Source organism: Cucumis sativus, chromosome 4, assembly GCF_000004075.3.
Source record: "Cucumis sativus cultivar 9930 chromosome 4, Cucumber_9930_V3, whole genome shotgun sequence".
Taxonomy (NCBI): domain Eukaryota; kingdom Viridiplantae; phylum Streptophyta; class Magnoliopsida; order Cucurbitales; family Cucurbitaceae; genus Cucumis; species Cucumis sativus.
Genome location: NC_026658.2, coordinates 13949932 through 13966759, shown reverse-complemented (window position 1 = coordinate 13966759; position 16828 = coordinate 13949932). Strand labels below are relative to the sequence as shown.

At 31.8% G+C, this 16828-nt stretch overlaps 2 protein-coding genes across 2 annotated transcripts; one reads left to right on the top strand and one right to left on the bottom strand.

The window, feature by feature from the left end:
• Positions 1–810: 810 nt before the first annotated feature.
• On the top strand, positions 811–4102 carry LOC101214400 (G-type lectin S-receptor-like serine/threonine-protein kinase LECRK3). Its single transcript, XM_011655278.2, has one exon. It carries the CDS (start codon positions 1459–1461, stop codon positions 3901–3903), a length of 2445 nt encoding a protein of 814 aa, XP_011653580.1. The 5' UTR covers positions 811–1458; the 3' UTR covers positions 3904–4102.
• Positions 4103–4138: 36 nt separating this feature from the next.
• On the bottom strand, positions 4139–9553 carry LOC101209041 (linoleate 13S-lipoxygenase 2-1, chloroplastic). Its single transcript, XM_004142087.3, has 9 exons — positions 8920–9553; positions 7305–7573; positions 6974–7211; positions 6577–6900; positions 6405–6490; positions 5844–5954; positions 5453–5754; positions 5083–5349; positions 4139–4986 (listed from the first exon to the last, which is right to left on the bottom strand). The coding sequence occupies exons 1-9, from the start codon at positions 9269–9271 to the stop codon at positions 4227–4229; spliced, it is 2709 nt and encodes a 902-aa protein (XP_004142135.2). The 5' UTR covers positions 9272–9553; the 3' UTR covers positions 4139–4226.
• Between the last annotated feature and the right edge of the window lie 7275 nt (positions 9554–16828).

Genomic DNA, 16828 nt, shown 5'->3' with positions numbered 1-16828 from the left:
AAAGTGTTTACAAAATTTAACAAACACAATTGAAATTGACTAAAAGAAATTCCATGAATTTTATTATAGTTTATAATTAGTTTAAAAATATTCGGTCTAATAGTCCATTTCGTTAATATGACTATCGAAGAAGTCTTTCAAATGGTTTAAATTAATTAACGGATGACAATTATAAAAGTTAAGGTTTAAATATTATTTCAATTCTTAAATTTTTAAAAATAACATATTTTGGTTCATGTCTTAAGACTCCATTGACTCATTGCTTTTTTTTTTTTTCGTTGTGAGAATATTTGTTAACAATTTTGTAGAGTTTATTTTATACCCGTGGTACTTATTTTATTTATATAAGTTCTATTTCTTTTAAAAATCTACTTAATGTGGTTCTTATAATTTGATTCAAGTTGTTAAGATTTATAAAATAAATTAGTAAGATTTAGAAAGAGTGTATAAAGAGTGGGAGGCGTTAAAAAGTTAACAAAACTGTAAAAGCAGAAACAAAAGTAAATTTGTTTCAAAGTTGGAGAAACAAAACAGATGTTAAACACTTAATAATCATAGCGATAGAAATAAGATGAGTAGAGTATAAGTGAAAACAAGGATGTTCAATAATATATAAAATCTTTGGTGTGAAAGGAAGTTAAGAAGTTTTTGATTTTGTCAAACTGAACGTTTAAAGCACCACAGTATTGACTTCATTGTACATATTCCAAGTCATTAGTATTCAATAGAAAGAAAAATGAATTTCCAAGTCTCTCTTTTGGGCTTCATTTTTCTCAAACCTGTTCAACTCTACACCTACTCTTTATAATATATGTATATATACTCTTTATCACACCATTCATACAAAAGGCCTTACATTTCTGTGGCTTTTGAAATCACATCATCTTACTTCCTCTTTCCACCATTTCTTCATTTTCTTCTTGTTTTTGTTCTTCTTCTTGTTTTACCGACTTGTTCATTTTCTCAACTTCATAAAAGTTGTAACTCTGGCTTCATCTTCCACAGCAACTCAGCTAAATTGGGTCTCCCAATCGGGTGATTTTGCTTTTGGGTTTCTACCCTTGGGAAGTAAAGGTTTTTTGTTGGCCATTTGGTTCCACAAAATTTATGAGAAAAGTGTGTTGAGGAAATGAATCATCTTCATAGCAAGGAATCATCTCACCTATCGCACAATCTCACGCAATACCTGTGAAGTTGCTAAGTATTTTCTAATGCATACACATAATTACTTCTCTCACGTTACCGACCCAAGTTGACTTGAAATTTCTAGTCTTTAAAGTCGGCTACTTGTCCTTTCGAAAATCATCTTTCCTCTCAATTTAATATGTTTGATATATAAACAGTAAGTTTATAAAATTTTGATATGTATGACCCATTAGAAACTAACTTGGAAAATGAAAAGAAAGATATCAGTATCATGCCATTCATCTTCACAAAGGCCTTACTTTCTTTTAGCTTATGGCTTTGAAAATCACATCATCTTACTTTCTCTTTCCCCCATTTCTTCATTCTCTTCTTCTTCTTTTTATTCTTCTTGTTCTACCAACTTGTTCCTTTTCTCAGCTTTTTAAAAATGTAACTCTGGGTTCATCTCTCACAGCAACTCAACTAAATGATCACCACAACTATTGGGTCTCCCAATCTGGTGATTTTGCTTTTGGGTTTCTACCCTTGGGAACTAATACTTTTTTGTTGGCCATTTGGTTCGACAGAATTGATGAAAAAACTGTGCTTTGGTCAGCTAATCGTGATAATTTGGTACCTAAAGGTTCCACATTTCAATTTACTAATGGCGGTCAACTTGTGCTTAATGATCCTGGAGGCAATCAAATATGGACGGCAACTGTAAGTTCCTCTGGAAATTCTAATCGATCTGTTTCCTATGCTGCGATGCTTGATAGTGGAAACTTTGTGTTGGCTGCGGCTGATTCTGAAATTTTGTGGCAAAGCTTTGATGTGCCTACTGATACAATTTTACCATCACAAACTTTGAATATGGGTGGAACTCTTGTTGCTCGTTATTCAGAATCCACTTATAAGAGTGGAAGGTTTCAACTTGTGATGCAAACTGATGGGAATCTTGTGATTTACCCAAGAGCATTCCCTTTGGATAAAGCAAGTAACGCTTACTGGGCAAGTAACACTATGGGCTCTGGCTTCCAACTTGTGTTCAACCTCTCTGGTTCCGTTGATGTCATTGCAAACAATAATACCGTTCTCTCAACTGTGCTATCAACCACCCTTTCGCCACGAAATTTTTACCTACGGGCGATTCTCGAGCATAATGGGATTTTTGGACTGTATGCTTACCCGAAGCCCACACATAGTTCGTCTATGCCGAGAGCTTGGTCTCAAGTGTCAGACTCTATAAACATTTGTATCTTGGTGCAGACTGGTTGGGGATCTGGAGTGTGTGGATTTAATAGTTACTGTAGGCTTGGTGATGATCAGAGGCCATTTTGTTCTTGTCCTCCTGGCTATATCTTGCTTGATCCAAATGATGAGATCAAGGGTTGTATACCTAACTTTGTTGCTCAGAGTTGCGATCAATCCTTTCATGAGACTGATAACTTTGAATTTGTTGCTATGGAAAATACTAATTGGCCTAGTGCTAATTATGGCTATTTCAAAGTAGTAAGTGAGGAATGGTGCAGAAACGAATGTTTGAACGATTGTTTTTGTGCGGTTGCCTTCTTTAGAAATGGTGAATGTTGGAAGAAGCGGTTCCCTCTAGGTGATGGACGAATGGATCCTAGTGTTGGTGGAAGAGCACTTCTCAAAGTTAGGAAACAAAACTCTTCTTTCCAACCAAATGATCTTGTCCATAAACCTACAATAGTTGTCGTTGGATCAGTTCTATTAGGAAGCTCTGTATTTCTCAACTTCTTCTTATTCCTTCTCACTTTATTCATTGGCTACCGACTCAAGAAAAGGAAATCAAAGCCTGTTCAACGAGATCCATCCATTTTAGATGTGAATTTGAGGATCTTTAGCTATGAAGAGCTCAACAAGGCCACAAGTGGATTCATCCACCAGTTGGGGCGTGGCTCTTTTGCTACTGTTTATAAAGGGACTATTGACTCTGAGGACAACAATAACTTGGTTGCTGTTAAAAAGTTGGACAATTTAGTGCAAGAGGGAGACCAGGAATTTAAAGCTGAAGTGAGTGCTATTGTTGGAACAAACCACAAGAACTTAGTTCGATTGCTTGGATTTTGCAACGAAGGAGAGCACAGAATGTTGGTGTATGAATTCATGCATAATGGGTCTCTTGCAGATTTCCTTTTTGGGACTTCGAAACCAAATTGGTACACTAGAATTCAACTTATTCTTGGGATAGCTAGAGGACTATGTTATCTACACGAAGAGTGCAGCACTCAGACCATTCATTGTGATATTAAGCCTCATAACATCCTTTTGGATGATTCTTTTACCGCACGGATTGCAGACTTTGGTTTGGCCAAACTTTTGAAAAAAGATCAAACTAGAACTCTGACAGCGATTAGAGGAACCAAAGGATATGTGGCTCCAGAGTGGTTTAGAAGTCTTCCCATTACAGTGAAGGTGGATGTTTACAGTTTTGGGATAATAATGTTGGAGATTATATGTTGTAGAAGGAGTTATGAGAAGAAAGTAGAGGATGAAGAACAAATGGTGCTCACAGATTGGGCTTATGACTGCTTCAAAGACATGAAAGTGGAGATGTTGGTAGAAAACGATGAGGAGGCAAAGATGGACTTGAAGAGGGTGAAGAAGTTTGTGATGATAGCAATTTGGTGCATTCAAGAAGAACCATCCCTAAGGCCTACCATGAAGAAAGTTCTACAGATGCTGGAAGGTGCTATTGAAGTCTCTTTTCCACCTGATCCATGTTCCTTTACGAGTTCTAGTACAATTATCTGATACTTTCTTTTCTGTAATGTCGATGGTATATATTATTCTAAGAATAAACTGATGTAGAAGTATGTCTATTTAGCCGCCATAGATGTTTAGATTCTCTGTGAGAAATGAGAAATGTTTATATATATGTAATTTGCCATTTATACTGAACTTTGTCAAATAGTATTTTTTAATTTTCTATATCATTAACATTTTCAATCGATGTTTAATGTTTCAAGTGGTTTGGACACATTCAACATTCTTGGAACCCTTTCCTTCAAATGGCCTTCTCTTTATTTAAGTGAGATTGTTATTGAACCCACTTCAAAACAAATATGCCATGGGTTCTAAATAGAAATACTGTAAGGAACTCCTTGTCCTGTCACTCCAGGCTCTGATTCAGACTTCAAAAGTCTATAAGGCGCAACCCCAGCTCCATGTCTGTTCTTTAGATTTTTGTTAGCATTCCTTTCATCAATTATACCTTCTAGTTCCTTCAATTTTCCTCTGAACTTCTCAAATGCTCCCTTTATAAAAAGGTCATCAGCCCATGCTGCTTCAATATCTTTTCCCATATACTCTTCATCTGGAGAATGACTTGACAATACGTTCAAAACTGCCGTGACTTTCGTCGCTTGAAGCTGTGTAGGAAATGTCTCCAAAAGGACATTCTCTGGCTTATTGATAAAGTATTCCCACTTCTCTTCATTTACATCTTCCAGGGGAACATTGATTCTAGCAATACTAGGTCGATTTGGGAAATATCCAGCGAAAGAGTATTGGCCAAAGTTCACTGCTGCATGATGCCCTGAAGGTACCCACATGATGGTGGTGACAATATTGATAAGGTCTTCAGGAGTATTGAGAACTGGCCACCATGGTTCATCCTTCTTATCTGCATGACCTTCAGTTCGAACCTCAGTCCACCATGCTTGAAGTTCCTCATCTGCCTTAACAAGACTTGGATCTGGATAATAGTAATTGACATATTCTGTGGCCCATTCTTTGATGGCATCCCAAAGGATCAGGCCATCGTTGGCAAAAGGGTAGTCTTCAATAGCAAGCTTCAGTCCATGTGGTGCATTTGGGTCCTCAACGGCCAACCCCCTTCCCATAACAACAATGGACACAAGATGGTAAGGAAATTTAGTAAAGCAGTTTAAAGCCAAGTTAAGATGAACAAGAGTTAAAGATAATAATCACCTGTTAATTAAGTCAGCAGGCAAAGCTTCTAAGTTGAACTGCCATTGAGCTTTGTAAGCAACAGAACTAAATTCTATTGAGTATTTTCCAGGGGAAAAACAAGTCTCAATGATCCCATCTGCATTGATGAGAGCTTGACGAGCAAGTGCATTGATCTCCATGGTGTATCGAAAATGAGGATGCAAAAGTCTATAGATTGGATGCATTGCACTAAGTTGTCTGTTTGCTGCAATGATGTAAGGTTCTACACAACAATGAGTTCTAAGCCTGCATAGAAAACCAAAAACACATCATTTTAGAAGCGAAGTATCAAAGTAGTGAAACTAAAACTTGACCATAGATTGTTGAGATTTGAAAGGAAATGACTCACCAATGACTAACAAGTTGGTGATAACCAGAGTCATGGGCTAAAACATGGGCTTTAGCAACCCTCCAAAGCCAGACACGAGTGGCATCCCAAAAGGGTGTGAAAACTTCTTTCCATTGTGGTTTGCCATCAATGGGTGGCCTAGTGAGCTCAATAGCCAACGGTCTTAGAGTGCTATCTTTGTGTAAGAAGAACAATGTCCTTGAACCATACAATGTGGTGCCTTTAAGTTTTCGTACTTTGGCTACATATGGTAGGAAGAGGTCATGGTAATCTAGTATAAATAGCTTCTTGTTTTTCAAAGCCTGCACCCCCCAGAAAACATGTCATAAAAAACACGTGATTGAAGAATCCAATCTTTAAGTCAAAATGTGAACAATCTCCAAGGGCATACCTCATCCAGAGTCATGAAACCTTTGATTTGTTGCTCCACTATTTCAGTAGTGATTTTTGATGTAGGATCACCATAAACAGCGGGGTCAAGCTTACTCTTCAATGGCCATTCCTGCATTAATCAAACTCCTCATCAGGTTAGCGTTAATGGTGTTTAGTACATTATACAAGGAAAATGGTTATCCCATTGCATTTGGAAGTTACAGGAGAGCCACTAGCTTTTTCTCAGATAATTTTGAACAATTTTTTGTTTTTTGTCCCTAGATAGTTTACGTTGCTATTATATATAGCATGATGACTACACTAAGAAAATTATTAATTTTTCACCATTAGTTAATAATTACCATTGACTCTAAAAGGGTAACGATAAAAAGATACTGATACTAGACAAGCACAAAGAAAATAGCCTAAATCGTAATCAATGTCAGAACGCTCAAGTAAACGTGATAAAAAAAACAATCCAACTACATTTGCAATTAAGACATCAAAAGAAACTCATACAGTTATACCAATTTTGACTACCGATTAGAAAACATGCCATGGTTGAAACACAATGTCATACCGTAACAAGCCTTATGCTGTACGGGTTGAGACCTGCAAGTGTCTGTCTAGCAAATTCCTCATCTCTAAACCAAAAGAATTTGTCCTCTGAATAATAAGAAGGAACAAAAACAATGTCATGAATGATAAAACACCATATATATATTTGGGTTATAGTTAGTTTAGTTTCTTACTATAAAATGTTTCAGGAGGAACGAAACGCAAGATATCCTCAGCCCTATCAGCAACAGTGTCAATAAGCCTTGGAAGGACAGTAGCCAACTGCCTTAAACCGTCTTTGGCAGCAGGCAATGGAACTCCATTATCATAAAGATCATCTATTGCAGGGAAATGTGGGAAACGTATATCAGTGTCAGTAGAAACTGACTCCAAAGCCGGTATTAGCCCCTTTAGCACTGAGGTCAGTGTCCTCACACTAAAAGTTGCTTGTTTCACTGGTGAGAATGCTTCATCTCGAGGCACATAATTGTCTGAACTTCTTGATTCAGATAAAGCATCTACAATAGTATACATCATATAATTAGATTTATAATATAGAAAAAAAGAAAGAAAAAAAAAAAAAGCAGACACCTCTTTTAGAACGTGGGCGTCCGGTTCTACATCGACGAGGATAAGGGAATTGTTTTCCACCAAGCACAGGTCTTTTGAGAGCGAGATCTCTATCGGGATCGCCTAGATCATTGTAGACATCATAATCATATATCCTTTCGTGGTTCTCACGCTTGCCAACGCCATCCCCTTGCAAAACTTTGAGCTCTTCTTCTCTAAGTCTCTTTAGGCCCTCAGGAGTGTTGGATGGCAAATATGACTAACCAACATGGAATAGTTTAGAATTAGACAAAAAGAGGAGTTATTTTTTCTTTTCTTGTACTGGTATCTGAGCAATAAAATGAGGAGTTACCTTAGTGGTGAAGAAGATTCTCCTGCTGTCGTCATAATCCTTCTCATTAATCCAAGAAGAGCAGACGAAATTGAGAGGGCCAGAGGGGAGGCCTTCAATGACAACATCCTTGAGAAAAATCTCTTTGTGATGTTCATTCTCAACGAAAATGGCTCCAATTGGACCAAAATCAGGAGGAATTTCAAAGTCTGCTTCGTATATAATCTCATCACGTTCCGTATCCTCTTTATGAGCATATTTCTTTATCGTTCCCTTCTCCAATCCCGTTACTATAACAATCATACATTCATACTTTTTCTTTAGTTATATTCATTCATTACATATTTCATTCTAAGAAAAGAAGGGTTACGTAGAGTTCGTTTTGTTAAGCTACTTTCAAATATATGAAAATATAAAACGAACCAACTTGCTTACAACATTTTTTGCAATTTTTAAAAGTATATTAAGTAGTTGTCATCTAACACAATTATCTTGTTTATATATGTTTGTGTATACATATATAAATATAAAAGACAAGATGCTAATAAATATCTAAGCTTGTCAATATTCTTTTTTAAAAAATATTTTTGAATATAGCAAAACTACTAAAAATATTTACAAAATATAAGAAAGTATCCAATTTTATCATGGTCTATTAAATGCATCGATAAACGCCGATGTGATAGAAGCGGATACAATTGGCTATATTTGTAAATATTTTGGTTTAGTACATTATAAGTAAAAATGCCCTTAAAATTAGTTAGCTTTAAAATTATTTGTATCTCTTAAATTTGTTAGAGTTTAAGATAATATGTAAAAAAAATATTTTAAATGGCAAAATTATTGAAAATATTTACTAATATAACAATATTTTTACTTTCTACCAGTGATACGTATTTATCAACATTTTATATACGTACATACCTTCATCATCTAGCTAGAGAGTTACAAAATATCCCTTAATTAATTTATCATTCTTTCTTTTTTCATTTTTTTCTCATCCTTTTCTTCTTCTTCACCATTTTCCTTCCTCCATTTGTGTTGCTCATAGTAATATTCCTCTAAACTATTAGATGCAGTAGAAAGAGAGAGAGTGTGTGTGTGTGTGAATAGATCAAGAGAAAGATGGTGATAACGGGGAGAGTAAGAAAGAGGAGGCCGGGACAACATGAGAGAGAGATGAGACCAAGATAGAGAGATCGGAATGAGAGCAAGACAAGTACACTAGAGAAAGAAAAGGAGAGAGAGAGAGGCGTGAGCGTGAGCCTGAGAGACGAGTTGGAGAGAGTGAAGAGAGCGAGATAGGAAAAGAGAAGAGAGCTGCAAGCAAGAATCCATCCACGTGAGTGAGGTTTTGTTTTGATAAATTTCACTCAAATATAATATAGTATGAGAAAGAAAGAAAAAAAAACTTCAAATTTACTTTTCCCCCTCATCTTCATGCATTTACCTTCAATCAAATAATAAAAAAGTAATGGGACAGCTTTTTCTATTTTGGTTTAGCATACAGGAGAGTGAATGTACTTACGATTCATGGTATGGTCACTTTTAAGAGATTTCATTAGAATGCCAAAATGGGAAAAGAAAGCACATGATTAAGTTTAAGTTAAATTAATTGAGAAAAGAACGCACTAACCAGGATCAACCTCAGCACTGATAAGCTCCAAAAGAAGCGATTTACCAAAAAGATCAGCAAGGTCATCAAGCCCTCGTTCCAAATACAACCCAGTCCCCAGAACTCGTTTTACAGTCACAAAAACTTTAACCGCAACCGCCTTCTCCGTCGAACTGGCGACGGTACTGGCTTTGATAACGGTGGAAGGCCGCCCAGCCAAACGTAGACGATGAGACTTTGCATTTTGTCTCCCACCGTCCCATCTTATTGGAAGCAAAGTCGTCTTTGCATTACTCAAAAGAAATGGCTTTGGGTTTACAAACGCTGCAGCCTCTAAACTCGAATGGGAAGACACATGATGAGATTTCAGCATTTTTCTTTAGTTTAACTTAAAACGATACTTAATTCCTTTCCTCCACGGAGAACTCCCTTGCCTTTGTATGTCTATTTATACTTGAAAATTTGGTTTCGTTTTACACCCCAAATAGTAATGAATGAATTTGTCTCATACAATGCAAATTCACTCTTTTATGTTGTAAATACGAGTTCCGCTATAAGTTTAGTTGACGAATTTTTATTACACAACTTTCTCAAATGAGATTGTTTCAGATTGAAGCGGCCCCAGAGTTAAGTTTTGTTTGGTAATTAAAATTGTACCGAAAGGGGAAATAGAAAGAAATGGGATTATAATTGATTAGGAATCTCTTCTATATGTTCAAACAATGAATGCAAAAAAAAAAAAAAAAAACAAAAGGGAATGGTTATTTCACTGAAGTTAAACAGCGAACCTGAAAAGTCAGTACAGAAGAGATATGGACCATGGGAGCCATCTGCCGTGTTCCCATTCGTATCTCAAATTGCACAGATTTTTTGTAGTCAGCTAGAGGCCAATCCAAAGTTAATATGATGTCTCAAATTTTATCATGAAAAGTATGGATGAAAATATATATATATATATAATAGAATTTAAAAATTTGTTATATTTTGTAAATATTTTGATTTATTTTGTTGTATTTGAAAATGTTAAAAAAATAGAAAAGAAATATATGAAGGTTAATAAATATAACATAATTACAACTTCCTTACTAAGATGGTATGGCGAATTTTTCAAAGTACTGACCTTTGTCCCTCTTTCTACCATGTTTAACCAAACAAACTAGAAGGGTGTTAAATCTCATCTTTTTTCCTTTTCAAAGGTTGAGAATTTTCAAGACAATAATGTTACACCCATGTGGAATAATTAACTCTTCCCTGTTTAATTTATGTATATAATTTGAGTTACGTTTGTGTGATAATTTATTGTTGATTGTTGTTAATTTTGCTACGTTATTCAAAACATAGTCTATTCGAACTAGTTAGATATAGGTTAGGATAATATGTTACATATGAGAAAAGGACATTTTTATTTAGAGACTTCAAACACGTATCTTCTTCCCACACACATTTGAACTATACACAGAGAAAGAAAAAAAAGAGATATACTGAGTTTGTTAAATAGAGTTATAGAAGAAGCAACTAAAATTAATTATTATACCAACATTATTAACTATATAATATGTGAACACATACATTTTTAAAAAAAATATATATGCCTTTGGATCACTAGGTATACTCCAACATCGAAAAATTTCTTGTTATTATTATTTTAAAATGTAAGTGGAGACCTACCTTTTAAATACAATGAGACAAATTTCTCATTATTATTACTAAAAAATAAATCAACTTTGAACATATATATCACCTAATACCAATTAAAGTTTTTTCATCCCATACTCATTATATTTTTAAATTCCAAATTCCAAAAGTAGTAGAATTATAGAATAATGTAAAATATAGAGTTAATGAGAAGTTGGCAATTTTTATTTTTCTCTTTTGGTTTAATTTGAATAGGATTTCTTTGTCCCTATTCACAAGATATTTTTCTTTACAATCTTTCTCATTTTTCAAATATCCATCCACTACCATGAATTTAATTTCATTTTTTGAACTTTGAATACCCTTTTTTTCTTTTAAATTAAAAAAATATATATGCACTCATAAAAATAAATGATTTTCCATAATAATAATTATAAAAAAAACATAATAGCGATGTTAATCTGTATAATATCATATACCCATCATTCAATTTCAAAATTGGATAGAAATTAAAAAAGAATTTAGAGCCCAAAAATTAAACGTTATTAAAATATAATTCAAAGTTTAGATATTATTTTGTGTAATTAAGCAAATAAAATACCATTCATGCTATGTTTTTGCCTTGTTTATAATAAAATATGTTCCAAAGTTAATTAATTAATAATGTATAATTCAATAACATTAGTTTTATCCTTGTACTAGTTTTTAAAACTAACTGAAGGTATTGTTATGATAAACATGTGGTGTATACTGTATATATTATTTGATCAAAGTCTATTGTTGGTGTAACTCTACCAAGTTTAAAACTGCAGTGCATCAGATCCTATCGAAATTTTACAGTTAAGCGTAAGAATACGTAGAATGGGTATGATATTTGTGTATATATATATATTGTATGGGATAAGAAAAGGGAAGCACGAGAAAATCGTTTGGAATTGGATTGTGGAAGAAATAATAGTAAGGCCAAATGTGTAGGAAATATCTAGTGGAGTTTGGGATCAGATATGGATTTCAACCACACCACTGTGTATCTAAATAATATCGTACAGCCAATGTGTCACCTTCATATAGATGGACTAACTGAAAAATACAAATATATATATAGTATGTGTGTGTGTCTGTGTGTGTATGTATATGTATATGAAAAAATCTCCATCATAGAAAGACGACTTAGATAATTTTGTTCACCTCTCATATTTGTTTTTCTTTTTGTTCATCAAGGTCTTGGAACTATTTAATTTAACCTTTTCATTTTAAAATTAATCATCTATTTTTCTTCTAAATGCCTTTTTTTTATTTATTTATTTAATGTATAAGATGTACGATACTCTTCTTTTAGGAGAAATTGTCAAAAATAGCAAAATGAACAAACTATTTATTAAAATTAAACTTAATGAGTTTTTGTTTTTTAGTGGGTTTTTTTATAGAGGGTAAATAGTTTGTATTTCTTTTTATTATTCTAAAAAAGAATATATCTCCTTTTTATTATTATTAATGTTGTATTTGTGTAAACGTTGATGTCCTATGGTAATCTAAAAAAGTAGATTCTATTTTATTAAGTTTGTTGTTGTTTATTTGTCTTCTATGATCTTAATGAAATGTGAGGTCCACTTTGAATTTGTTAAGATTATCGGTATAGATATTGTTATTATTATTGTTATGGTATTTGAATTATAAAAGGTCATATTTATGGTTATTGTTTTTTCTTTTTTTTTGTTGGGTCAGTAGGTGCACATCAACATCTTCACCTAGGTGAACACCCTCGTAGCATCATCATTATTTTCGATTCATTAAAGATATAAGATAAGTATAACAAAGCAAGGGAACAACAATAGAGGGCTAGCCCCTATAATGAAAAGTTATACAAAAACATGTAAATTTAAATCAATAATGGTACTCGGACTATAGTTGACAAAGAGGACAGATCTACTTGTCCAGTATCTAGAGAGGGTGCAAATATCTTCCCAGATGTTTTTGTTCTTTGAAGATTCTATTATTTCTTTTCAGTCGTGTGTAACCAAAGAAAAGAGGAGATCAACAATATTTGTGGATGATAGTGTCTTTTATACTCATTTGGTTGATGGAGCAAAGTTCATTAGAGAGAGAAGCACTATTCAAATGATTACTTTGTCATCTTAATAGACCGTACTCTCCAAAAATGATTACTTTCATCTCAATGGACCGTACTCTCCAGAAGTCGATATATATTTATGGTTAGACCGTACTTTCAAGAGGTCGATATATATTTATGGTTAATGTTACTATTATCCTTTTCATTATTGCTAGAGTCTAGTTGTAACAATAAAGTAACAGTAACTATAAATATTAATTATAGAACAATAAAAAATTATAGAACAATAACAATCATTGTGACAACTTCATAATACTTAAAAGCATGTGATAAAAAAAATAATTCCAATTACGTTTGAGATTTATATTCATTTTATAAATGAAATTTCGTTAGTATAGACTTAGTACAATTAATATCTATTGGTAATTGGTTTAAATGCTACTTCAATGTTTATATGCTTTTTAACTTTGGTTTTATAGTCTCAAAATGTTCATTTTGATGATTAATTTTAGTTAATTTTTGTCATTTTAACTTTCGAAAAGTGACGATTTTGATTGTTTAGAAAGTCAACTCAAATGCACCCTAAAATGGATTTGAAAATTCTACAGACATAGTGCATGCCATTTTGAGAGATAAGTGAATATGAATACTTGTTTGAAATGAACGATATAGTACAATTTTATGTGGTTGCAAATTTAAGTCAGTCCTTAGAGTGTTAGCTAGGCCAGCCTTGAAGCTGAAGCTTTAACGCTTGCAATTGAATGTGAGTTAGACAAGAAATAGTGTGTCAATTGAGAGACCAAAGAGTCTGACGCTTTGAAGATTGTGTCTTCATAATAGGAAGGCGTTTTTATCATATTCCTTGAGAGAGATCAAAGATAAATTTGTTCATGCAATAAAAGCTTTCAGATCCAGCTCTCAACCCTCTTTCCTCTTTTTCATCTCTAAAGATACTTTTCCACAATGCATTCTCTGCCAAGTACAAAAATCTACCCTTAATTAAAATTAACCAGAATTTATATATGTAAATCCAAAAGTATAAAGGTTCATATATATATATATATATATATATATATAAAGAATAGTTATGTTGAATAATGAGATTTGAAAGTGAAAGAAAAGAGAATTTAATATATATAAAAAAAAGTCCTCAATAAATGAAAGTAGGACCTTGTGAGTAATAGGGAGGCAGCAAGAGGAATTATTATTTGAGATTAGGATCATGTGGAAGTTGGAAGTAGTGGCTCAATAATTTGTGTAAGGAAGCAAGAAGATATTGCTTTTTTATCCATAGCTAGGGTTTGAAAGGATGATGATAATAATAATAATAGTATAATATGAAAAATGGTATTTTGAGATAATATACAACATTATTATAACAAAAGGAAAATGACGAAAATATCCTTTTAATCCCAAATTTAAAACACATGTCTATAAAAATGGTCCACAATTTGAGAGTGAGTAATGGTATTTGTCTTCTTTGCTTTACGTGCTTCATTTCTTTATCATTAATGTAATGAGAATGACGAGAGTGCTATAAAAGTGTTCACTTAGCATAAATGTTTAGATTAAGTGTTCACTTAATGGAAATGTTTCGATGTATCTGCTCTAAAAAACTACATGATCTAATTGCTATTGCTGATAAAGCTCTCTCTCATTTTCAATTTCATTTTTTTTGAAAGCAGGAAGTTTTTATTTTTTTTTATTATTTATTTATGTAATTAGTTATAAGTTGTAATTACACTTTTTAATTTGTTGTTTTCCTTTTTATCATGTCACATACCAACATAACACATTATATGTTGAAACATTTTCATTCCACTTTGATCAATTAATATATTAGTTTTATGATTTTATTACACGATCATTTTCAAATTTTAAATTCTAACAATGAAAATATTGAAGTATAGAAGTCTATTGGTGGTTATTAATGTCTATTATTGATCGAATCTGAAATTTTGTTATATATTTGTAAATATTTTTAACAATTTTGTTATTTATAATAATTTTTTATTCTACCATGTTTATTTTGATTTTTTTGTGGTCGCAAGTATCTAAGCTAGCTAACACGCAATTCAACTAATTAAATGATAATAGTTAATTAATGTATTCTACTAATAGATAGTGATATTTTAATATATTTGTAAATATATTTTGTTTAGTTATATTTGTAAACAACTCATTATAGTCTTTAATGTTACAAGTGTAATTGAAAAAAAAAAAAAAAAGACTAATCTATACTATTTAAAAAAATTCGTCCTAGGTTGACCTAGTGGTAAAAATGTCAATAATTAATTAAGAGATCATGAGTTCGATCTATAGTGGTCACCTACTTATAAATTAATTTATTACGGCTTTCTTATAAAAAAAACGTATACTATTTGAAAAGGTACGAGTTATTGACCTATAAAATTTCTCCTTACAAATTAGAAACAAAAAAAACCATCACATTTTCTTCAATTATTTAGTCTCACAAGTAAAATTTAATTTTTTTTTTCAATAATTGATTTCAATATATTCTCACATTTTCTTCAATTATTTAGTCTCACAAGTAAAATTTAATTTTTTTTTTCAATAATTGATTTCAATATATTCTCACATTTTCTTCAATTATTTAGTCTCACAAGTAAAATTTTTTTTTTTCAATAATTGATTTCAATATATTCTCATTTTCTTCAACTATTTAGTCTCACAAGTAAAATTTAATTTTTTTTTCAATAATTGATTTCAATATATTCACACAAGGAACAATTTTTTTTTTTTTAATAATAGATTTTTCGCGGGAACAAATTGATTAAAAAATTAAAAAAATTGTCAAAAATAGCAAATGTAACAAAATATTTACAAACTATAGCAAAATTTTATATTCTATCAATAACAAACATTTGATAGCCAGTGATAGAAGTCTATCAATAACTATCATCGATAGAATCCAAAATTTGTGTTATATCTTGTGAATATTTTAATTTATTTTGCTGTTTTTAAAAATGTCTAAAAATTAATAATTTTGGTATATATTCACTAAAAATGAACAATATTTAAAAAAAAAGGTTTAATATTCACACACGGACCAATTTCTTAAAAAAATATATAATAGTTTTTGTAGGGAGAATAATTTTTTTAAAAAAACTTAAATAGATTTTTAGGTATTCCTAGTTTATCTTTTATCTATTTATACGTGCATCTATTTAAAAAGAGCTTTAATGGGAGGTTTTTCTAAACTTTTTTCCAACACATATATATGAGTGAAGAAATATGAACTTCATACCTCTCGTTCTCGAGAACATATAAATGTCTGTTGAAAAATGTGTTATATGGAAGATAAACTCTAAAATGGTTTTCAATCAAAAACCCTACAAAATATAAATCTTCTAAATCTAAATCTAAAATGTAGAATGAGCTCAAGCTCACGTTGATTTTTTTTTTTTTTTATATAGAAGTTTTTGTTTCTTTATTTTTGTTTAACATATCTACTCGCTTTATGTAATTGTTACTTTTTATCTCTATAAATAGATAACTGAACTACGAATTTCATAATTTTTTTTCCATTTTTCTTTTTAATGTCTATTTTTTTCTGATCTTGCTAGAAGTGTGTAGGAGATCAATGTTACTTTATTAATTCCGTTGTCATTATGAAGCACTGAATATTTATTTTTGAGAAATTAGGGTAATTTAGAATAAATAGTTGAAGAAATTGGACAAAATAGCAAAAATTAAATACGATGCGAGAATATTTGAAAAATGGTAGAATTTCGATCTAATTGTCTACCAGATGTGGATAACCCAAAATAATCGATAGGTCGAACAATATTAAAATTTTAGGAAAACCTTGGTGTCATCTAAAAAAATGTGTTATTTTTGCCAATTTTCAAAAATAGTGACTAAATTATGATATTTTGAAAGAAAATAATAACATAGTGAAAAGATGAGTACAAATAGGTTATTTGTTAGTGGTTTTAAAAATATATATAACAAACCCATAAAATATTTACATTATGTAGAACAATTTCGAAAAAGAAAGAAGCTCATAGGCTCACAATGAAAATACCAAAAATATCACAGTCAACACGTAATTAGTCGGTCATACACGCGCATGTAATTCTTCTTCTAAATCATCATGATATTCGATCATGTAGGTAGTATCAACACGATCGTATAGTTCTTTTTAATGATGGAAAAAATGGTACAAATCTAAACAATAATCGTGTTGATTAGGTAAGTGAT